General features: G+C 43.4%; 1 protein-coding gene across 2 annotated transcripts; it reads right to left on the bottom strand.

The window, feature by feature from the left end:
- Positions 1-1345: 1345 nt before the first annotated feature.
- Positions 1346-24759, bottom strand: LOC117443192 (TSC22 domain family protein 1). 2 transcript variants are annotated; one of them, XM_034079141.1, is made up of 3 exons: positions 22002-24759; positions 4728-4779; positions 1346-2866 (listed from the first exon to the last, which is right to left on the bottom strand). In XM_034079141.1, exons 1-3 carry the CDS (start codon positions 23999-24001, stop codon positions 2606-2608), a joined length of 2313 nt encoding a protein of 770 aa, XP_033935032.1. In that variant the 5' UTR covers positions 24002-24759; the 3' UTR covers positions 1346-2605. The 2 variants fall into 2 exon arrangements, with proteins under 2 accessions (XP_033935032.1, XP_033935034.1); XM_034079143.2 differs by lacking the exon at positions 22002-24759 and adding an exon at positions 5131-5472.

Here is a 24759-nt window from a genome sequence, read left to right as displayed (position 1 = left end):
TGTTGGTAGGATTGGGTAGGCGTGGTGTTACTTGTTGGGTTGGGGGGGGGCCCATGAGCGCTCAGTGCCCAGGGGCCCCTGCAGGTACCAATCCGGCCCTGCTGTTATGCCCCGACACTCTGGAACAAACTACCCAAATCATGCACGTCCGCAGAAACGCGTACTATTTTTAAATCGAGACTAAACACATATCTCTTTGCCGCTGCTATTAATTGAGATGATCATATTCGAACTACAGTAGGCCTATGCCTTTTAAACATGTATTGAATACCTGTGGTGTTTATTTTTTATTATTTTACTAACTTTGCTTTGTAATGCCTGATGTAAAATGCCATTATATAATGTGTATTTACTGTATATATTCCTAAAAAGTCTTTTAAATTTGTTTTGTAAAGCACTTTGAATTGTCGCGTACAGAAAGTGCTATATAAATAAACGTGCCTTGCCTTACTTAAAACTAGAGGTAGAAATGGCATAAAGGTATGGTTCCTTCCAGTAAACCTCTCGGTCAGACTAATGTACTCTGGGAAATCTAAACTGGAAAGACCCCTGAACACAGAAAAACATCAACAGCTATGACCTTAAAATCCAAGATGAATTCCAACAATTCAACAGGGTAAAAACGGTATTGTAAATTACGTAACAAAGTTGCCTTCATTAAAAAGAATAACAATTAATTTCATAGCTAAATTCGATAAATAAATACTTTATTTCATGTTGTATTAGGCTATAATCGTTAAATATGGCATGATTTAATACAGTTTGTTTTATATGTGTTTGTTGTTTCTTGTGCCTAGGAACCAATGTTTGTTCATGTAGGCCTACTGGTACTGCGTGTTTTGTTGATACACTGGACTACTCAACGTCTTTATTTGAAGATCTGCGACAAAGTTTTAATTTGAAAAAGTTATACGGAAAAGGTACTTTAAGATTAATCTACTTTCACGACCAGCGGCCCATGAGGTATTTGTTTTATGTTTTCATGTTTCCTATTTTCATTCATATATGTGTAGCACAATATGCTAATATGTTTGGCTATGTACACGTGTAATTCGGTTGTTGTAGTTCTCACGGCGTAACGGAAGAGGGGAGGCTACAAGATGAAAACCTCAAGAAATAAACACCGGCCTGTGTCGTGAAGAGAGCTACATGTATTAATATTCCGATATGCACTTCTTTCTACAGTCAGTCGAGCACTCAGTGTGCGATTTCTACCAGTGGACATGTTTAGACTTAAATAGAACTGTGACGTCCCAGCTCCGATTTTAAGTACAAATTGAATGCACCATAAAACCTCAAAACATTACATTTTTGAAAAAGAAAGCCAAACAGTTTTTACTTTTTTGTTTTCACTTTTTATTTGAGGTGCAACTGTCTAGTGCAATTGTAACGTCACATTTGTGATGGGCTGAGGAACATGCACAAACATCCACATACTTCGGCTAGACATTTTCCTTTTTTCTCATTATTGTGTTCAGCGCTCCAGTTGAACAACAAGCCACTCAAAACACTCGGCTGTACAAAAGACCAAAGAAAAAATAAACCATCCTAAAAAAAAATATAATATCACTTGTCTCCAAAACTGTAAAGAGTCCAGATCATTAGAGCGATAAGCGTCAGCGAGGAGAGTTCACATACAGTACGAGGCTGTGTGTCACTGCAGAGACAGCATTTAGTGTCGTTGCCATCCTGAGTAATGACATCACAGGTAGTTCAAAACCTGGCAAACCATAGATATATATATATTTACATATATACACATGTTGAATAAAACAACTAAGAAAAGCTTGTATATATGTATCTATGGTTAGAAACCAGGCACAGAGTTTAATTGGAAATGTTTACAAAGTTCATCGTCTAGAAACTGATTTGCCTCTCCTTTAATTACTTTAATACATCACAAGGACATTGATAACAACAAAAACATAAAACAGACAAAAACTTCCCCTAGAAAAACGTTTGATTCCCTGCATAATGTTAACGCTCCATCCAATGAAAGAAAGAGTGCGCTGAGGGCGGGGCGAAGAAAGAGAACTTCTCCATGTGAAACAATGAGGCGCAGCTTATATATATATATATATATATATTTATTTCAGAATTCTTTAGACCTCCCACATCTTCAGATAAAGAAAAGTTCCCATTCCAGATGGAACGAATCTTTATAGTCCGTCTGAAAAAAGTGCATGGATTGCAGCACTGAGAAATGATGTGCTGATGGAGAGGGCTGGGTTGAGGGGCGGGTGAAGATGATGGCACACTTTTCACGAGCGAGGGATTCGTGCTCCCTCCTGATTGGCCGAGCCCTGCGTTAGCTCCTTTCCTCCGCTGGAAAAACGGCGGTCACTTCCTGTCAGCTGTGCCATCACGGCGATGAAGACGATTGTCTGAATCAGGTCATAAAAGCGGTCACCGGTGCGGCTCTTTCGGTTAAATTAAATGTGCAACAAAAGAAAGTTCGTGCCCCCCGGTGCGCGGCTGGAGACGGTGGCATAGTTGGTGTCGATGCTAAAGTCGCTTCACAGTATGGCGAGGCTCCTTCCTCCTCCTACAGCTCCTCTTCCTCCCCTCATCTCTGATCCTTTAGGGGCTCTGCATTGGTTCACCGTTACGCAGATGTGCCGGAGCTCTGTGTGGGGGGGAGGGGCTGCAGCGGGGTCCCGCCCGGGAGGGGCTGCCCGGGGCCGGTGGGGGAGCCGGTCTGGACCTGAGCCTGGAACTGGGCCATCTGCTCGGGGCTGGCCAGGTTCTTCAGCAGGTTGTTCTCTTGCTCCAGCTGCGTGTTGCGCTCGATCAGCTCCTTGATCTGCTCCTTCAGCACCTCCACCTCCTCGCGCACCGCGTACATCAGGTGGCTCTTCACCAGGTCCTGAGGGCGGAGAGGGGGGGGTTAGAGAGGATACATCACTTTCCCCTGAGGACACTATTTGTTCAAGCCAAATGTATGTTTCAGACTAGTCACACACAACACAAACAGAGTAACATGTCTGTACCTAATAGCATCTTTTCATTATATTAAGGTTTCTGAATAAAGCTTAAATGTCTGGTGTCACTTTACAACGTCAAAACCCTTTTTGGGAATTATTCATTTTGTTGTTATATTGGCAATATAAATGTAATGCATGGCGCTGTTAGTTAGTAAAGGTGTGTGCCCCCCTTTGTGTAAAGGAAGAACTATTTTGTCTTTATAAAAAAGACTATACGCCAGCTATTATGGATAAAGCAGAATATTTGGTGGGACAGAAACGGGTTGTCAATCTTGAGCAAATAAATGTTGACTTCTGAAATTAACACTGGAGTTATTGGAAACGTTTGGATCACACAGTGCTATGCAGCTCTCACTGGAATACATCACTACAAATAAGATTATATTAATAATAGTGCAGCCTAATCTTTATCTGCACAAATGTCAGCTTCAAACTGAATGAATACACACGTCATGTATTTATTTGTATTTTTAAAGTCAAATCAATATAGAAATAAACTTTAATTAATTGAGGTTAGTCAGGGAAATACAAATATTTGGTTTCACAAATGTATATGTTGTTGTGCTGCATTGGACAATAAAGATCTTAACCAATTGCTTTTTCTTTCTTAAGCAGAGATGCCATATGTTTGCTTCCTAGATGTTAGATGTAGGGCTTTGTCTCGTACTTATATTTGTGTTGGTTTTGGAATATTGGTCAGAAAGCAGTTTAAAAAGGAGTCTCATCTGACTGTTGGGAATTTTGACTGGCATTTTATTTATTTATATGTTGTACTTTGAAGGCTAAATCAAATTCCTCAAATCAATTAATAGAGAAATAAACAGCAGATAAAAGGATATTAAAAAGGATGCAGCCCAATCACACATCCTATGATTCATTCGCACACTCTGGATGACTTCTTTTTATTAAATCTAATTTGGTACGCCTTGGTTTTTATTTAGACACATAGTAACCACAATAGACTTCCTTCTAGTATAAAAGAAATAATAAACTAATGACTCAAGAGCGTGCTGATGGGGAGGAAATGTGTGTCACAGCGTCACAAGCAAAGCGGCACATGCCAGCTGTGTGTGAAGGATGGCAGGGAAATATGCATGAATGCATTCAGGAAGAAAAAAAAGGTGTCTTTAAAAAGCTGTGTTATTCATTCTCGTGATGCAGCTGGAGCAGTGTGCAGTAGGAGGATTTAACACTGTGGGCCCGCCCCCCCCCCCCCCCCTGGTACGCAGCTAGAGAACAAAATGTTCTGCACCCGTGTGGGAGGAGCCAATCAACGGCAGAGTTATTTATACTGAGCCGCGGGGAGGCTGCTGCTTGCCTAGCAACACGGGACAGAGGGGGGGTGAGGGTCTAATGTGTGTTTATGCATGGGAGAGGGGATGGCGTGTGAACCCTAGCCTTCCCAAATCGAGGTGCCTGCAAGCCGGAGGTCATCGCTCTAAACCCGTGACAGAGCAGGACACCCCTGCCCCCTCGAATGTATAGACCAGCAGGTGCATGTATGCGGGGAAATGTGCCTTTTTTCACCAATGTGGCGCTGGATTTGTATTAAAATGCACACAAAAGCACCTGCATGCATGCATTCTTATGCCAACCTGAGATTCGCTCTGTGTAATATCTTAAAGCGTTTAAACCCTTTCCAAACAAAAGCTGACGGGGATTACGCTTACATAACGCTGCGTTAACACACATGTCAAATCTATTTACCAACACTGTGAGGGTGATATAGGACAGGATTCTTACCATTGCTTGTTCAATCTTGTTGTCAATGGCCACCACACTTGCACCGGAAGAGCTAAAAGACAGAGAAAATAAGAGGTTTATTATCACAGCATATGAGATGATGCATTAGGAATACTGCAGGGTGGATGGGATGAATCAATGGGGTTTCTTCACAGACGTGACTGGCATTTGTTTTTTTTAAGCTACGAAATCAGAAATAAATAAAGACTTATGTAATATTATGATGATGTCATGAGTAAATAAAACATCCACAGGAAATCTGCAACAAAGCAAATGGAGGTCGAGAAAGTAGGCATTGACTTTGATGGCGGAGAATCAATGAGGCGACATAACAAGCCATGAAGCCCCATTTTAAATCCGAATAAAACAGTAATATAATGCGCAGAAAGGCTTGTGACGTTACCTATTGTCAAGCCGGATAGATGCACCCTCCTTCCCCAGCACAGAGGACAGAAACGATATCGAGAAATTCCTCAGTTGGCAAACGCTAAGATCCATCGCCACTGTGTAACATTGGGCATTCATGCTATCCAGCACATTGAAACCCCCAAAGGCGATTCTTCGGCTGTACAAACTGGACACCCAGCGGTATAAAAGTAGAAAATAAAGCGCATTATTGAGAGAAGGATGTCTGGTCTACTCTGAGGGCGACCGCAAAGCTCGCAGCCGGGACGGGGAACACAAAAGACTGAGCGGTGGGTTGCAGCTCCGCGCTGCCTCTCCGGGTAATGAATGGAGGACAACAGCGCGAGCGGCAACGTGATTGGTGGAGGCGGGAGCTCATTAACATAATGTATGCCGCAGCGGCGTCCCTGATTGGATGAGAGGTTCGCTCGTGGTAATAAATTATGTAACATCCCTCTACCTGCTGCTGTTCTCTATAAAAGCCCGCATCCACCCACGGAATGAAAGAGGGGACTGCCTCGACTTATAAACGAACATTAAAACAGCCGGCATTTTGCTTTTAAACTTCCGTTTAGTGTTGAACTGCGATATAACTGCACTGAGTTTGTTTATGCTCAAATGTGTACTGCAGTTGATGGGGAAACTTTGTCTGATGCAATGTCTCCACCTATTGGTTATAACTCATGCTTTGAAGGGTCACACACACCACAAGTTGACCCTCACATACATTGAATCATTGTCATTTGAGACAATCAATAGGCCACAATGTGTGTTTGTGTGTAGCATAGGCTGACCTCTGTCCAGTTTGGGGGTAAATAAAGGTGTTAGAGAAGTAACACAAAAGAATGGGAGCTCCTTTGTCCTCTCCATCAATTTGGATGTTTGAAATGGGAACACGCTGTTCTTCACAGTTTAACAGCCCCTCTGTTCTGTATTTGGCTCCATCACAAATTATTTTCCAGTTCCGGTTTTTATTGTCATTTCTGTGATGTGTGATCGAGCTGAAACAGGGATTCAATCGACGGAACATTTTGATAATAAACGACTCGTCAAAGTCATTTATCAAGAAAAAAGACCAATGTTTTCTTGTTTCAGCCAGCCGTATCTGAGGTTAGACATACATGTATGCATTTATTTTTTTGATATATTTTGCCTTTGGTATTGTTAGTCGGACAAGATATCAATATCAATTGATTGATTACAAAAATTAACCATTAGTTGCAGCCTCAATGTTAAGCCTTGCATAGCTTAGATTACCCACCGGTTGTAATACACCAATTAAGCTTATAGCACAAAGGCAGCTTTTAAATGATTATTTTCAGATCATTATTTATCTTTAAGCACTAAACAATAATGTGATTTGCTGGTGTGTATGTGCACACTGATGTCGTCACCATATATAGTTTAGATAAGCACACGGAGAAAAGGAAGTACATTTAGAGTAAACTGTTGGATGTTCTGGACACGTACGAGCAAGAAAGAAATAAAGATTAAAGATCTTGACTGTACCTCAGGAGCTCCTTTAAGCACCTTGGCCGTTCTATCCGGCTCTGGTTGGAACATTTGTTGAATCAATTTCAGGAAGTGGAAGTGTGTCAACTTTGTAGTTTAGACATCAGAAACTGGAGGAGTACCCCGCTCATGTATTTAAAGGCTTGATGGCCAAGGGAACTCTGATGGGTTTGAGTGAAACAAATGCTTGGAAGTACTTTAGTCAAGATAATAAACCTGAGAAATTGGGAGTTGGGTATAGATTTAATGTTTTGGCTTGTTGTGTTTTGGAGCCTGAAGTCTATGAGTGGAGTGATAACTGAGCAAAGGGAAGCAATAATGTGCTGAGTGGATCTATTGAGGAACTGGAACATGATGTTATCTCTGGCAGTTGAGATTGGAGGGAAAAGTTTAAGTAATAAAAAAAAAAAATGGGCAGACAAGTTAAAGTCTTTGTCTGGAGCTCAATGCAGTGAGTGAACATCAGACTGCCACACATTCACACACAGTCATGCACAACTTGCATGTGCAGAAGCAAGTACATTGTGTCCTCAAAACACACAGATTGCATTAGGGCTGCTGAGCAGAGTACGTTCATGAGGTGATGAGCTTTTCCGTTACATTTACTGCAACCCTGAAGTCGGATAGCCATTATCCGGTTGTCCCGTTGATCCCACGTGTGCTCATTGTCTGTAGGATCCTGCCACCATTTTGAGCGTTGTTTCTGTTCTCAGGAATTAACGTGACGCGTGTTGAAAAGCAAGTATATCTTCGGCCAGTGTCAAAAATGTGAAGAATTGCAATGGACTTGGTTGTTAATGAGCTCAAATATGAACCATCTACGAGACTGCGGCATCATGTCCGACCCCCTGAAAGCCACCCATGCGCCACCTATCGCCTAAACCAAACTGAGTATTTCCAGTACACGAGAATGCATCTGCCATTGTTAATATCCTGTTGTGTGCTACATGTGAGAAATGTTAACTTCTGACAATGTCCCGCACTGATTCTGGACATTGTGCGAAGTCCGGAAAGCTTCATTAGATATGAAAACAACAACAGGTGTGAACTTTCCTGGATAAATGCTTGGATAACTGCGGGCCTTACTCTAAAGGACGGCAAACATTCAATCAACTGAACGCAACAATTAGAAAACAACACAAAGCCCCTCCTTTAATCCCCAGGCAGCTGCAATGGCACTGACCCCCGCTCATCACCGCCGACCCCTAACAACGTGACAACACTACAGCCATGGTTACCTCTTCAGATGCTTCTCCAGCTCCCAGAAGAGAAGCTTCAGGGCGGCGGCGTCCATGCCCTGCGCTCCTCCTGCCCCGGCCAGCCCCTTCTCTCTCATTGATGCTCTCAGGCTAAACCACACTGTCCCGACCAAAGCCCAGGACCCTCATTGCGGCCCCACCGAAAACACACTAAAACAAAACACCACCGTCCTCCTGACCTGCACCCTTTGCCCCAGACCCCTCAGATTCACATAGGGGAGCCTGACCAACAATGGAAGACGGGGATGGGAGAGTGTGTGTGCGTACAACGGGAGTGCAAGCCCTGCTGATCGCGAAGCCCTGCTGATCGGGAAGCCTAGAGCACAGATAGACTCTCAGACCAATGGGTGCATGGCGAGGGGAGATAGGAGGGCGGGTTGTGATGTCACTGCTTAAGGAGACTTGTCACCTCCCCTTCTGTTGTTACATAAACACTCTGAAGAGATTAGGGTGATCCGTCCAATAGGATGAGCTACTTTTGACCACACACCCACTTGATCCAACCTACAAGCCCCTCCATTCGGTCAGCAACCTCTCGCGTGTTGTCTTTTTGTTGACTGCAACATCTCCTCAGTTATGTTGCTGGAACAGAAGTAGTACCCTTTTTTTATTTTTTATAATTCTATCCATCAAAACACAGTATTTTTCCTTAAATCTCCTTACAAGACAAAACACATCTATCTTCGGCATCCCACACACTGTACCCCTCCTTAAGATATCTAATGTGTACGTTGTACCATGCACGCATTCAGCCGCCTTGTCACTCCTCATCAGTGGACGCTCTCTGTCAGCATGGTCTCCACTGGAGCATGGCTCACGTGTACCTCCATGTTTGGCTGTCTCCCATGCATTGCAGTCTGAACAAAGACCATCACAACAAAGTGCCTTGAGAGATGAGATGGGAAAAGAGCAGAAAAACTCATAAAGGGATGGGCGACCCTGAGCATAAATGATGCACAGTTATGGGGAACACAAAATGGCGGCGAGGGGCGTGCGGAGCGAGTTTGTTTGGTGGGATTGAGCTCAATGCATGCAGTTAAATTATTAACCTCGTTAGGTGGGGGTCAACACATCTTTTGTTCACTCTACTGTATGTGTCGCTAACCCCACAAACAGCCGAGGGTCACAAAACACGAGCATTGAGAGATTTTAAGAAGATAATTAAAAGTGATAGAACCTGATAAAAATGTCTCAACTTGTTTTTTGGTGACGTTCAACTCTTTTAAAACTACCATTATTAATTAGTGTCAATTACTACGTTTGTTTATACATTTAAACAAAGCTCATTAGATGCTGCTAATCCGTACATCGTGTACTCGCTATCCGTACATCGTGTACTCGCTATCTGTACATCGTGTACTTGCAGCTTTGGGGTCAGTGTACGCATGCCCGCTTGGAACAAAAGGCTCGGAGTTCTTCTGAGGCGAACACTCACTGATGTGGAGACCATTTCAGACTTTAACCCAATCGCTGATATGGTGCAGCACCTTCGGCTCAGCCAATAGCGAGAGACCTTGACGTCAACAGACATCACAGATGGGTTTTCATTCATTCACGTCCATCTAATGGTTGCATGTCTGACATGTGTCAAGGCTTGACCCATATATTACCTAACCACTACGGTAAAGCTTACTGTATGCTACACGTGGGAGACGGATCAGGAGGAGTAGTGATAGCGTAAGACTTTAAAGTCACTTCGATGCCAAATAAAAATGGTACTCTGTGTTGATGTTCTGCCAAGCTATTAGACGTTATTAGTTAGGTACACTGTGCCAAACTGCAGATAAAACCATTAACAGGATCCTCAGGCCTTTTGCAGAACAGCATGTTCACCCATCACAACATGCTTTCCAATAGGACCCATTGACTGTGGACTTAACTGCACAATTATTATAGAAATAAAACTAATTCAACGCTTAAGACTGTATCCAGAGGATGTCTAAAAGTAGACGGACTCAGTATTAACTAAGAATAATTGTCATGATTACAAAAAACAAAGATGGAGAACAGTCAAAGTGTAGTTAAATTGTTTTAAAAAGAAAATGTGCAGTACCCTAAACACAATTATAAAAATATTTAAAATAAGGTTGATTAACTAATATAAAAACAAAATCAACACTATTGTGCATATGCGTGTTATAGCACTCTGAAAAGTGCTGTAAATGTCATGTATTATTTCATTTATATTCACTCGGACTGACTTGTTAGGTCCACAAAACATTTTTAGCAAATAAATGTATAAGATGTGTACAAAATAACTAATGTTAATCATAAAGATTATTAGCAAATCTGAATAGAATGTAGAGTCCATCTTTGCCACACCCTGTGGAGCTTACATAAGGCTGGATGACGTGTAGCCAGTGTGGCAGCAGACGATGTGGAGGAATACAAAGAGCAGATGGTGCTTGCATTGCGTAGTAAGTATTTAAAAATATAAAGTTTCATGGAAAAGCAAGGAGTGAACGGCATTTGAAGGGACACCTATCTTTAAATCCTGGTTGTTGTAGCCTCTCAGTTAAAAGGCATGCTATAATTGGTAATGCTTAGACTTTTCTCTATATGACTGAAGGGGGACACTCGGGCAATAGCTTTGATAGAAGCCATTGAAAACTGGGGTAGCTAAACTGAGGAGGCTTGGTGTAAATTCAGACATATCTTGAGGGTGTTAAGGACAATATGTTCATCATATAAAAAACATATTTTGAAGTTTAACCAGCTATTAATAAGAGCAATACAAAGGAGAGAAGAAGCTCCAGTTGTGAGATGTCAAATCAATAGTGCCCACAGAGACCTAAAAGCTTTCTTGTGTATTTGCTGTACATCCACAAGATTTCTGCCCCCCGCCCCCTCACCCTCTCTACCGCAACACTCCCTTTATCCACATTTTCACAAAAGCATCCAGCTGAGTGTAAGTAACACTTCCGACTAGCTTTATTGTGCAGATTGAGTTTGAATTGCTGCAGTGTGTGGATCCTGGAGAGGATCCAACTCCACCACACTGGAAATCATATGAAATGGGGAAGGGTTTTAATAATAGGCATTATAAAGCCATACAGGAAGTGACTGACTACAGCAGATGAAGTCAGACATTACATTTTGGCTTCCCTTTTTACATCCCTCCTCAGATAACGCTTCTCTCCTGTTATCCCTCTTCTTCTTTTTGTTTCCCATCGGTGTGTATGCCGCGCTGTCATTGGCCCGCCTCCTTCCGCATCACTAGTACTCAAGCAGTCGGGAGACATGAGCTCATGCGTGTGTCCCGTTTGTGTGTGAGGCTATGTTTGCAAACTGGCGCGATCCGGTTTCGGATGCTTTTGAGCACTGGCATTTTACAAAGAGGAGAACCAAGGCCGACGGCAAGATCAACGCCACTGCGCACGCACAAACAAACGCACACACACAAGCAGACGAGTGTGTTCATTTAGAACTAAAAATAAAAAAGGTCAAGAAATTAACCAGATTGGTTGAAACTTGAGGCAATCATTGAGGTTGCATGAAGCACACACTGGTAGCAATGGGAAAGAACCTTTGACTTGCAGCGTGGGAGAATCTACCTTGATCTTTGCTAAAACAGATATGCCCCAAACCTCAAGCAGCTCTCATGGCATCACAGAGCTCCAGGGCAGCGGCTCTGTGGAGCGGAAGAGAATGTGTCTCTGCCATGCGCACCGCCTTACATAACCAGCCTCTGTGCCATATGGGAGACGGGGAGAGAGGAGGCTCAGACGTCACTACTAGTCGTTAGGGCTGCGCGATATATTGTGTCGTGACGATAATCGCGATATGCGCATGCGTTCACATCGCAGGACGTGCACATTTTATTTATTTATTTTTAATTTATTTTTAGGATGTGCGATTAAGTAGGCAAATTAACTCAAACACGTCATGTTACAATTCTTTTGCTGCTTGCTACAAAAGGAAAACTCGCGCGGCTCTCATGTCAGGGGTACTTGAGTGAGTGACATGCAGGCTCTGCATGCACAGCAAACCACCGATCACAATCAAATCCCCAAAGCAAACGGACCCGGTGATTAAAGGTAAAAACACTGAATAAAGTCGCTTCCTGTGTTTCTCCAGGGCAGTTCGGCGCAGCTAACCGAGCTAGCTCAGCTTGTTGCTCTGATAACTTAAGATCCAGACGTCCGTGACTAAAATCCTTCATCCGGTTAAATATAGTTAGAAAAATACCAATTGCATCATTAAAGTTCAAGAAAGGTTGGTTTGCAGTTAAATAAAACGGTATTTTCATATCAGAATATATATCGCAGGGGGGGGGGGGGGGGGGGGGGGTGTCAGTTATTTCCAATATCGTGCAGCCCTACTAGTCGTACCTTGTTCCTGTGACGGATGAGATATGAACTTTCCCCACGCTTACACATTCCTCTCCTACTATTAAAAGACATTTTTAGCAGAGCCAAAAAGAAACTAGAAAGGAATGCGAGATAAAAACAGCAATAAGGTGTTAACAGGAGCGAGTATAATGCCTGAAATATCTCCCAAAGCCTGACGTGACTCTGGAGCGTTTGGACAGTATTCAGTTCACTATCACAAATCATATAGGGCGCATAGAGCAGAGTCCTGCATCGGGTCGGGTACCCGGCGGGTGACCCGCAAAAAAGGTGATTCGCGGGTGGTATTTTTTCAAACGCTTTTTTCCGGGTTCGGTTCTGGGTAAAACAAAGATGATGCGGGTCGGGTCGCGGGTATTGCATAATAAATATATTAAAATAATAATAATGTAGTTTAATGTTTAAATCCTCAGACCTCTCCCCCGCGGGACCGCGCATAATCATAACCTCCGCAGCGCATCAATCTGCTGCTGTGCGCGCCACATTCGAAATGACTGAGGTGAAGCTCTCCAGCGGAGAATACAGCATTTTCAATAACACTTCCTCAAGAGCGAAATCCAACGTCTGGGAGGCTTTTGGTTCCTAGATGGAGAAAATAACCAACATCGCACGATTTGTGAGACAAATATGCAACTGCGTGTGTTAATAATTGCACGTTTTCACTGCTCATATATAGGCTAGGCGGGTTCGGGTCGGGTTGCGGATCTTGTGCGGATCTTGTTGCGGAACTAATTGGCAATATGTGCGGGTAGCGGGGCGGGTTCGGTATTGCTGTCACAATGTTATGAAAGTAAACAAAGGACTACAATAGAGTCGTTTCAGGCAGGGGTGAGTGTGTGAGAGAAACTCTGGAGGGAACGCAGGGATTTTACGTCTAAATCGACTTCTACATTTCTAGCATCATGACATCCCTGAACTATATGCCACAACAAATGGCGACTCGGCTCCTCGTATGTTTATCTGCAGCTTGGAATGCACAGAAATGTCTGGCTCTCTGACTATTTCCACACAGAGAGATCGGCAGCCCGAAACTCTCTCTCTTACCTGTGTTAAAATAAATATTATACACTCAAACATTACGCAACGACACAGTGGCAACATTAAAGCGTCACGTGGCCCCGCACAGTGTTTCTGTTTTAGGGCTGGGTGTAAACAGAGTCAGACGGCTCACTGTCGGAACATCAACATGGAGGATGTCTCTGCAGCGGTTGAGAAACATTGCTCGAGGCTCTCGGCAGCGTGCAGGCTTCACACGGAGCCCTGCATGTGTTTTCACAGTGGGAAGGGTCGAGGCTGTGACACAAAACACTTAAACACTGGCTTTACGCAGAAATATTATCGTGTCTCTCACTCTCTACCAGGAATGTTTCTCCTTGACAGGCAGAAGAGTCGTCACGTTGCTGTTGACGAGTTTGACAGCTTTCCAAACTAAAATAAATGTTTTTTGACTGATAATGGAGGCTGCATGAGCATGATACTCTTATATATTTATGTTGCTCAGCTGGAGACTTTCAGGTGTCACCAAAGATTCGATCATAGGACTTGAAATATCACATTTCTCTCCTTTACTGTGTTTTCCTTTAGAAGACAATCATATAAGAGGGAAATGACAGAGAGAGAACACAGGTGTCCTAACCGCCATCATGGCACAGCCAGTTAAAACGAGTTTATACTGCCTGCCTCTGCTGCCGCTTCTCCCTCACTGTGTGCATGCCTGAAGGGGAAAGAGCAGCATTATAACGCGCTTTACTGTAAACACCTAACATTCCACACACATGTGGTCTACACGCAGTAAACCACCCTGACAGGCAAGCTCATAATCGCCTGAGAACAGCACAACAACGTGCATGGACACATATCAGATCCTCTCTTCAAGGATCTGCAGGAAGGCACAAGGCGAGCAGACGTGATCTAGCAGGGGGACGCAAACCTTGCGGTGTTTGAACAAAACGTGCACATGTTATGCATCCGTAAATAATACAGTCAGACTACTAACCTGCAAACGACTGACAAGATCTTCAGGCTCCAATTTACTATCCTTCTCGCGATGGATTCATCTCCCCGGGATTTAATTGATTAACTGTTCTAAAGTTCATTGTACTATTTATTGAATTTGCTTTCACATATAGTGCTGCAACTAATGATTACATTTATCGATAAAGTACCAATTATCTTTCTGATCAATGGTTTGGTCTATTAACTGAAACTAAATACTGAAAAATGTTCATGACAATGACTCAAAGTGTAAGATGTTGTCTTTAAATGTCTTGTTAAAGTTAAATAGTGAAAAACAGGAAATATTCAAAACAGGAAAAAATATATGATTATTATTTACGATTAATCGATTGTTATTATAAGTGTTGATTGTTTTTCCAGGTGACCTACTCATTGTTTAGCTGGTTAAAAAAGAATGAATGGTTAAATCAATGATCAAAATAGTTAAAACATTTCCCTTTTTGCAACAAAAAATACATTGTTATTATCAATCAGCCTCATAATGTGTAGTACAAATAGATTGCAATATAATGGAAACTATAGTGCCATAGGAATCCATGTAATGGCTACATAACTTACCAAAAACACAATATTCATCAGATCATTTTCAAGATTGCCTTCTTATGGGCTTCTGACGGCATTAAACTAAATATGTTGCAGTAGAACAAATAAACGGGCCTCTATGACAATGTTTCCCCCCATATTCTGACTCACTCCCACAGACGGACACAAACGTATCCATGGGAATCAGCCATCCTTCAAAATAAACACTCTTACTGAGTTACAAACCCTGTCAAAGGAAATGTGATATCACCACTGAGGCTTTCTGCAGCCAGTAACCACACTGAGCAGAATCTCTACAGACACGAGGAAAGCACAAGAAGAGAAGACACAGAATCACGTGGTGCTTGCGTGCAGGAAGGACCTTTCCACATAGCTGCCAGGCACATTTTAGGTCAGTGAATCTCAAAGCACGAGAGAGTTATATAAAGAACCAGGCCAGGAGCTTTCATGAAGCAACGCTGCCACCTTGTGGGGGAACAGCAGAGTGAAGAAGAAAAGAGAAAGTATTTATCTTAATAACACACTCATCTACCCGCAGAGGTATTGCTCTTGACATCCAGAGAATGACGCCCAAGAAATAAGAAGCGTATTGTCTTTGAGTCTGCTGACCCACTTCCACTGTAAAGACGCACCAAACAGCGCAATAAAACAAAAGCAAATGTCGACCGGACATATTCTGCATGCATGAGAGTTTCCATATGAGCACATGTGTTTCTTTTCTAGGTAAAACTACCTGGGCTTTACAGTGATGCGTCTCGTGCTGCGGTCACATAATAAACATGTGCCTGCAGAGATTCTTTAGGTCTGGATGTCACAGGGTTCAGAAACCAAATCTACTAGTTCAACCATTTGTACTGCATCAGTTCATAAAGCTCATGTCAAAAAGTGAATTCTGTAAAGCTTTTCCTGCCAACTAAATATACAGGATGAGGAGAATGAAGCGACTTTAAGATGACGTGTCTCAGCTTATTCTTGTCTTTGTCATTTAAACTCGTATAAACATATTTAAAACCACTGGGCTTCACAGATATGTTTGTTGTTAGGCATTACTCACTTTGTTTATGTTGTAAATAGAAAGGTTACATTCTTGATCTTAACACTCAGTAAAAAGAAGTCTTCTCTTACATCATAACGTGAGCTTTAGTTTGGGCAGTAGCTCCAAACACTGATCTATTTTTGGCCTCCGCCGTCGGGGGCTCCCTCCAACATGTAAACAGCTCTGCTTTAGTTCTCAAGTTAACTGAAAACAGGCGTGTCAAAAATAACTTCAGACCAACAGACATTAAACACATCAGGAATAGTTTAAAGGAGCAATATCTAAAATGTTTGCTTCAACTTATCATTATAAAGTAAATGACTTTCGACAAAGTACAGGCGGTAGACTATTGACACCATTGGGGTATCGATTGGTTCCCTATGAGCCTCCCTTTACAATAAAATGATGTCAGCTTTCAAGCCCCAGACTCCCTCATCATCAAAGGCTTGCAGAGAGCTTTCAGTAAAGTGGCACTCAATTGTTTAACTCAACTAAAACTAGGGCTGCACAATTTGGGGAAATAATTTAATTATGCGATTTTTTTTCTGACATATATTGCGATTCGCGATATTTCTTTTTAAGCTACCCAACGGAAGTTTATTGTAAAAAGCGGCCATATCTCCGGCTAGGAAGGTCGCATCAACGTACTCCCGTCTCTAGCACCCCCGCAGCCCGAGCTACGAGTGAAAGAACTAAACTTACATGAAACTTCCGTTGGGTTGCTTTAAAGTCAAGCGTCAGTTTAAGACTCACCCTGTCATAGAAACATGTGATGGAGCGTCACTAACCTGACTCAGATGGTTTCACCAAACCATCTAGGAAAGCTCCATTGGAAGCCATTTGGAAAAGTATTTCAAAAATACTTGGCAGGTGATTGGATCAATCTGTCTATCACTCTCTATCATGGGCCACTTCTGATTGGTTAACAATGGCTGGTACATGTGGAGCACAGCACTTCTGATTGGTGTGGATGACTGACACACAAGAAGAACAGACAAAAACAAAAAATAATAATAATTGCATCATTTCAAATCACGATTTCGATTTAAAATCGATTAATCGTTCAGTCCTACTAAAAACTCAACAAAATAGCATACAAGTCCACTGAATTGCTAACAACTCAACCAAATAGATAAAAGCTCAACAACAAAGCTGGAAGTAAAGTAACTATCTCCAAGTTGCTCAAACTCAAGTAGTGAAACTGTGGAAACCCTACATTGAAAAACATTGTCTTGACTAAGCTAATATACAAAACCTACTTCCTTATTAATACCACAACGGGTTTCATTCTGCCTTTATCCTAGCAGATCAGGGTTTGGAGTTCTTTGTGATTCATAGTGCCGACGATACTGATGCTTAATCTTCTTGTTCATTTCAAAATGAAGGGACTTAAAAGTGTAATCGACATCAGATTTGGAATCAGATTTTGGAAACATATGCAGTATGCCTCTCATGTTCCAAGGATAATGGAAAGCAATGGTTGTCTTAGCAACCGGCTAGTGGGCGAAATTGGAAAACGTTATAAGTTTGCATATCAGTGGTATGAGAAAAGGGAAAGCCAGCATAGGCACAACAAAAAGGATTCTCGACTCTCCTTCGCCTCACCAGCTGACAGTTAAATAGGTTTTTACAGCTCTATGATTATCACTTTCCTGCAAACTCGTTTCCCTTTGACCCCTGCTGCACATGTTTAGGCTACTTCATTTGGCAGCACTATAAAACGCGAGAGAAAGCCGCTCGCATAAAACTGCAAAGAAACGCTGTGTGCGAGTTTTACGAGAAGACTCTAATTTGAATGACTCCCTACAGATAAATACACATAATAAAACCCAATGTTCTATGACATTTACTTGGCCGGAGAATACACATTACTACTTCATGGTGGTTTTTATGCACATAATTCACAAACAACTTTACCAATGGGATAAATGTGTTAACAGAACATCTGGCATGTTAATTTATTACAAAAATAATGTTTATTGTGGTTTTGCTCGAAGAAAGACACTGATTGTGTTAACATACGTCACTATTACTGCATCAAAACAACTTGCAGTTTTTTGTATCAGCTCTATCACTTTCTAAAAAAGGGACTATTTTTTTTACAGTGCATGGTGTTTATGAGTCCACTGTAACCAATACAACAAATGCATTCTCTGCACCCTGTGAGGAAAGTTGTTTTCTTCTGTTGTTTTTTTTTTTATTATAAACACACACACAACAGGTTTATAATAAAGTGTGTGTGTGTGTGTGTGTGTGTGTGTGTGTGTGTGTGTGTGTGTGTGTGTGTGTGTGTGTGTGTGTGTGTGTGTGTGTGTGTGTGTGTGTGTGTGTGTGTGTGTGTGTGTGTGTGTGTGTGTGTGTGTGTGTGTGTGTGTGTGTGTGTGTGTGTGTGTTATGGGCATCAGGCTGAAATTCCACCTGCGGAGAGGCACGAGCCCGATAAGAGTTCTGATTAATATCACTGCTCTTACACAACTTCCCCTGACAGATATAGAAACTGGCAGGTAAAAACACACGCATACATAATCCTGCCAAATACAGATACACCCTCCCTGTTTTACAACATGACACTATTCATATACACAGCTGTGCTAGCTCAGGCGTTGTCAAAGTCATGAGAGCTGCAACGTGATGCATTTGAGAGCCAAGCTGCAATTGGAAAACAAGAAACTGCGACAGAAATTGAGAGCTGATGTGTGCCTTTGATGCTACAAACACCCTGGACAACTACTTGGTGTTGTTTAGGGACGGGGGGAAAGGGATTTGTTGCAAACATTTAGAGCCCAGTCCCCGTCTTCCTACCAGAGTAGCATGGATTAAATGTCTTGTTTAACGTTGACTTGAATTATAAAAAAACTGTTTTAGAAATCAATGAGTCATTTAGGTCAAGCTAAAAGTAGTGTCAGCTTCTCAAATTGTCAGCTTTTGGGGTTTAAATGATAAACCTAACTGTATGTATCCAGGTTTTGAGGGTTAACCGAAGATTAAAAAGCGCCACGTGTGAAAAAGGTTTTTACATTCTGAATAAAGTCAGACTTTATGCTATGTGTAGAAATTGTCACTCGTGATACAGGTGTCATTCTATAAATCGTGAGACTATACCTAAGAGTACTGACTGCTCCCGTTCATTTCTCAGTAGAAAGTATTGCTGTAAAGGCCTCATGGTGAGAAGAACAACCTGTAAACTTCACTATGGCTGGATGCAATTAACCAGGAGAAAACACTGGAATGTATGCAAGGGGAAGCAGTAGGGGTGTAACGGTACACGTACCGAAATTATTCGGTACGAGCCCTTCGGTTCGGTACACATGTGTACCGAAGTGTACCGAACGAATATAACGTTAAACGTAAAAAATTGAGAACGTGAACAACTTCTTGGAAGTAATCTCAGGTGCTGCGTCGCAGCATTCAGAGTAATTTGCTCCCATTGTGTTCAACGCGTCATAGAGCGAGCAAGTCATTTCATTGGACGAGCTGGTCAGAGGGATGCGTTCAAATGTAGTCAGTAATTTGAGGAAATGTCGAACGCAGATAAAGTTGAGCTCGAAAATCCTCCAGCATCATTGAAGTCTCCGGTTTGGGAACATTTTGGTTTCGCAGTTACGTACAAGGATGACGGATAAAGACAGGTGGACCGAAACAAAGCTGTTTGTCGGCATTGTTCAACTAACATTGGTTACGCGGCTGGCAATACATCAAACTTGCATACTCGTTTGAAAAGGCATCACCCGATCGTGAATATCACCGGTACCAAAAGAAAAAAGACTGAAGTGCAAACCCAACTCCCACTAGCATTTAAGCCTCCACCACTCGCAAAAACTTCAGACCGAGCCAAAGCTATTACAAACGGCAAATATCCTTATGTTGCCATGTTAGCAAAGCGCTACCTGGCTGTATCTGCTACTAGCTCTGTCCCTAGCGAGAGGGTGTGTTCTCCACAGCAGGAGACATTGTTAGTGCCAGCTGATCTGCCCTTTCGGCAAGCAATGTGGACAAGTTCATCTTTCTTTAAAAAAAAACATGAAAATACAATGACAAGCAAGTCATAATGTCAAACTGGCTGCTTAGGTACTAGTACAGTACAGTTCAAATACAGATTATTTCAGTTCATCGAAAAGCTGCACCTTAATGTTTATTTTATTATATTTTATATTTATTTGAGTGAATATTCATAGTTTAATAATAATTAAAAACCCAAAACTAATAGTTTATGTTTTGTGAGTACTAGTACAGTAAAGTTCAAATACAGATTATTTCAGTTCATCGAAATGCTGCACCTTAATGTTTATTTTATTATATTTTGTATTTATTTGAGTGAATACATTATTCACAGTTTAATAATAATAAAAAAAAAATATGTTATGTTTTGTGATAATTTTTTCTGCTGTAGCGAAAACGTACCGAACCGAACCGAACCGTGACCTAAAAACCGAGGTACGTACCGAACCGAAATGTTTGTGAACAGTTACACCCCTAGGAAGCAGAGGAACAGACTTCAAAGAAAGGGGGTAGAGGAGACGCGGGAAGAGAAAAAGAGGATGACAAAGGGGGAATAGGAGCCAGATTGCAGAATAACCGTGACAGCATGTCAAATACACGTGCCGTCATGATGGGGTGCCATGATGGCTGACAAAAGCCTCCACACTGAGCACAGTCCGGCTCTGTCTGCAGCTGAACATGACTGCGCCTATGTCAACATTAAACCAGCAGCCTCTGGAGCTCGAACACCATCTGAACAGCTGAAGACACAGCTCTCCGGGGACCTGCTGTGCTGATAATTCAATTAGACCAATGTTTACTGGTTCGCTCAGCAACTGTTGTTTTAATCATGGAACTATGGCGTTACTTTTCTACAACTTTTTGGACGGTTTGAATTTCTTTCAAGCTGCTTAACACACAACATTCTCCAGAATATTTGTGCAGTTGTTGGGTGAGGCTGACAGTCAAACTCCCTCCATACCCTACCGCCTTGTTACTGTACTCACAACATGAAACTCCTGCTAAACCAGATGACAGGGCAGCACAGCGCTAACACTAGAATGCTGCCTGAACACGGCTCCATTTCTCTAAAGAGAGTTTATCAAATGTATCTAACAAATCGCAGAAAGACGAACACTGCATCTTCAAAATGGGGCACGGACGTCTTTTCAGAACAACATTTTTAGTAACCACCTGCAACTGCTATAGCCACTTTTGAGCAGAAACAGGAGCAAAGGGTTGAGTAATTGTACACATAAATAAACCATGGCACAGCTCCCTTAGGGTGGTACACAAATCAACAGATCCAGCTTCTAATAAAAGACTGAACTGGGGGGAGAGGCGCAAATACCGAAAAGAAGGATAGTGTGAGGAGAAAAGCAGCCTCACTGTCACACAGAGACCTGAGCTAATGGAGGTGGGTGTGTGGCGGTAGAGGGGTCGAGCAGGACAAACAGCTGCTGAGTCACCATGCTCTGTGACTCAGCGAGTCCAGCCACTGATATTTTCACAACAACAAGTCAATTGAGCTGTTAAGCGCCTTTTTCTGCAGAATGACATAATGAACACAGGGGCGGAGATAAAGCAAATGTGACATCTAGATTCTGAATGAAACTCGGAAGAAAAACAGTTCTGGGATGCAGATAGAAGCACGGCTGCAGCTTGTGATTATTTTCAGATTCTGTGCATTCCTGATAAATCAATTGGCCAATAAAACGTCAAATGAGTGCGACAAATGCCCATCCCAGGTTCCCTAATTCTAAAATGGCTGTCTTTTAATGTATTTCTTATTAGATGTTCAGTAAAATACGATAATAAAGTGGAAAGTCTCCATATAAAGAGAAGGAAACAGCATTTTCTGCTATTCTTCCATGGAAAATTACTTTAACAATTAATAGATTATTATAATAGATGTTGTTGATCGACTATCTTTGCAACTCTAGTTGCAAGCAGAGAAGAACTGTTAAAAAGGGTGAAAACTAAAACCTAAACAGACATCGATAACCCGACTTCAATCACATTGTCTAATGATATGATGAGTACATAAAATATATTTCACTGCATGTTGAGCCAAATGGCATTAGGGAAGAAATGGCACAATGCAAAGCAGCTTGAACTTGTATGTTAACCTAGAAACGTATTGAACATTTTCGCATGCACAGGCTTGTGTCCTCACCTGTCCTCCTCTCCTTCAGCATGGTGGGTCCTGAGGCCTGCAGCAGCCACCATGAAGGCGCTCGCCTCCGCCGACATCCCCATGTGGGCCAGCGATCCTGCAGCACCTCCGGCCTCTGCAGCCCCGTCTCCACCTGCTGCCATCCCGAACCGAGGCAGACCCAGCAGGCCTTGGTGCTGGAGCAGGATCCTCTGGGCATCCTCCAGCTGCGATGTTCTAAAGGAGCCCCCTCCTCCGGGGCCCTGGGTGAGGGTGGCTCCCAGGGTGAGGAGAGGCTGCAGGTCAGCTTGCAGGGCAGTCAAAGGCATGTAGTGGGTCCTGTGGCTGGGTGCTACTGGGATTGTAGCAGTAGGGGGCTGTGTCAGGTGAGTGGGGAGGGTGTGTGGCTGTCCTGTATAAGGTGCCTGGGTAGGTGGGGCTACCTGACCATGATGGGACAGCTGCTGGAATATATTGATCGGGGGCTGTGGAAGTGGGTTGCTGGAGATTCCCGCTGCACCGTGTGGTGGAAGAGGCTGGACCTGGGTCTGGAAGGGTGCAGTGGGCTGGATAAAGTCTGGCTGACGCACACTTCCTGGAGCATGGAACTGGGGTGCAGGGTAACCTCCCTGGGGTGGAGCCTGGTGGGGGTCCACAGTGTAGGGCAGCTGCTGGGGTATCACAGAGGGCGGCTGATTTACACCAGCCTGTGGTGTTGCTGTAGGGAGAGTGACAGGAGCTTGCTGCATGTGGGACCCAGCAACAATCTCCTGGGGTGAAACATAGGTCAGAGGAGTGGTTTGGGCCTGGGGCGGGCTCTGCACCGCTTGTGGGCTGGTGAAGTCCTGGCTCGGGGTCTGATAGGGCTGAAGAGTGTGAGGCGGCTGTACAGCAGGTACACCCTGATTTATCCCGGCATTACCTGCCTCAGTCTCCACAGCAACCTCTACACCTTTTGGTGCCTCAGATGCAGCGACAGGATGGACCTCCTTTTCATAATACTCTGTACACATCCATCTTCCTTTGCGGAATGGCTCAGAGTTAGTGTCTAGTTTGACCACCCTAAAACGAGAGCCGGTGGCCGTTTGAGTTTGGGTGTGCTGGGTTTGTGTGTTGGGGGCAGCAGATGGGGCTCCAGCAGAAGCTGCTTGCCCATTCACATTAGTGTTGTCATAACCTGCAGGCCCAGACGCAGGTACTGCAGCAGCAGTGCCAGCTGACACATTCGAAATGCTCACACTGCCTTGCAGATGCGGATCAGCGGCTGTCCCAGCAACTATAGGGGCTGCGGGCTGAGTCGTCCCACCTGCAAGTTTACTGTTATCCAACATGGGTAGCCTCTGCGTCTGGTTGGGCCCAACTCTGGAAGCCATAGCAGGGCTGGAGCTAGCTAAGGGAGCAATGGGAAGGCCTGGCAATGGGGGCTCATTTCCTTCCAAGCTGTCAGATTGCTGATGGTTGGGCTGCTGAGGGTAAAAATGATGGTGCATGGTACCATTTACCATCGAGGTGTGCTGCTGAGACCCCTGAGGGACGGAATGAGGGTGAAGAGGCTCGTTGGGTGACACGATTCCAGGTGTGTCAACCCCATGGAGACTGTTGAGTGTGTCATCAGAAGAGCTTCTCTCCGGGACACCTGTATCCGTGGCCCTGGACACGGAAACATCCAGCATATCAGAGGAGGAGAGGTCTTCAGTGTGTGACTCATCCATGTCATCATAGCTCTCGGTGTCATCTGCCAAACTGTTGTTGCCGCTCACGTTGATCTGCGCTGAGGTGACACTTGTGATCTGGAAGCCACTCTTCTTCTTCACCTGAGCTCCGGATGCTTGGGACTGGGGCTGGTGGTGGAGTCCGGGAGAATTGGATCCAGCCTGGGGGGGATTGTCGTCGACCGTGTTGGAGCCACTGCTAACGGCTGCGGGGGAGCCAGGCGCGCCGCTGCTACCCCTCCTGTAGTGGAAACCCGCCTTCCTGCTCGAGGTCCCAGGCGAGTCTGCAGAGAAGTCTTGGTGGTGCATCTTTACCGTCAATGAGCGACTAAAGGCTGGCTGACGGCTGTTGGTGCTACCTGCTAGCTAAAGCAGATGCTAGCTAGCTGGGTCAGCTGCAGTACCGCGATACTAACGAGCCATAAGTGAGAAGTCAGATGATTTATGTCCTTTAAAGATCGAGCTAGATGTTCAAGGATGTAGTTACACTGAAATACTAGCTTATAAGCGGCGATACACTTACTAAATAACGTATTAATCCAACTTCAGTAGGATAAAAACACAGCAAATTAAATAAACAAAGAATGTTAAATGCCGCTAGCCGCTGGTTAGCTTGGAGCTATGTTGGGTCGCCAGTAGCGATTAGCCACACTCTTCCATAACTTGGTTTCTCCTCAATACTTATCAGGACTATTCTGCTGTAGTTAGTGTCACACAAAAGCACACATAAATAAGTGTAGCTCAGAATAGTTTAGCTTTACTTCACAGTGAATGTGAAAGCTTCTTAGCTGCCCGTGTATGTCGCAGGAAATCAGACGTCGCACAAATTCCTCCCCTGTACGTTGAATCTCCTTTTTTTACGAAGCAAAAAATATCCTAGCGAATAATTGACTCCTTGTGTTGTCATTAGACAAGGGTGTCTAAATAGTATCCGTCTTTGTAGTGGTAAAAAGTGCACGCTAAGTCCATCTCGGTGTGTCTCACTGAGTCCGTGTTTGCTGTATCATTGCCGGTGAGCAGCTAACGGGCTGTCAGTCTCAGAGGAGGGAGGAGGAATGCAAACACTG

Source organism: Pseudochaenichthys georgianus, unplaced genomic scaffold, assembly GCF_902827115.2.
Source record: "Pseudochaenichthys georgianus unplaced genomic scaffold, fPseGeo1.2 scaffold_553_arrow_ctg1, whole genome shotgun sequence".
Classification (NCBI taxonomy): domain Eukaryota; kingdom Metazoa; phylum Chordata; class Actinopteri; order Perciformes; family Channichthyidae; genus Pseudochaenichthys; species Pseudochaenichthys georgianus.
The sequence above is the reverse complement of the archived record's forward strand: the minus strand, read 5'-3'. Positions and strand labels throughout refer to the sequence as shown.

Bases quoted from the DNA above. Each gene is read 5' to 3' on its own strand.
- LOC117443192 (XM_034079141.1), bottom strand. From the start codon at position 24,001: ATGCACCACCAAGACTTCTCTGCAGACTCGCCTGGGACCTCGAGCAGG. The intron at 4,780-22,001 runs GTGAGGACACAA...TCTGTCTTTTAG, and splicing joins GCTGAAGGAGAGGAGGACAG to CTCTTCCGGTGCAAGTGTGG. The intron at 2,867-4,727 runs GTAAGAATCCTG...CTCCGCCCTCAG, and splicing joins ACAAGATTGAACAAGCAATG to GACCTGGTGAAGAGCCACCT.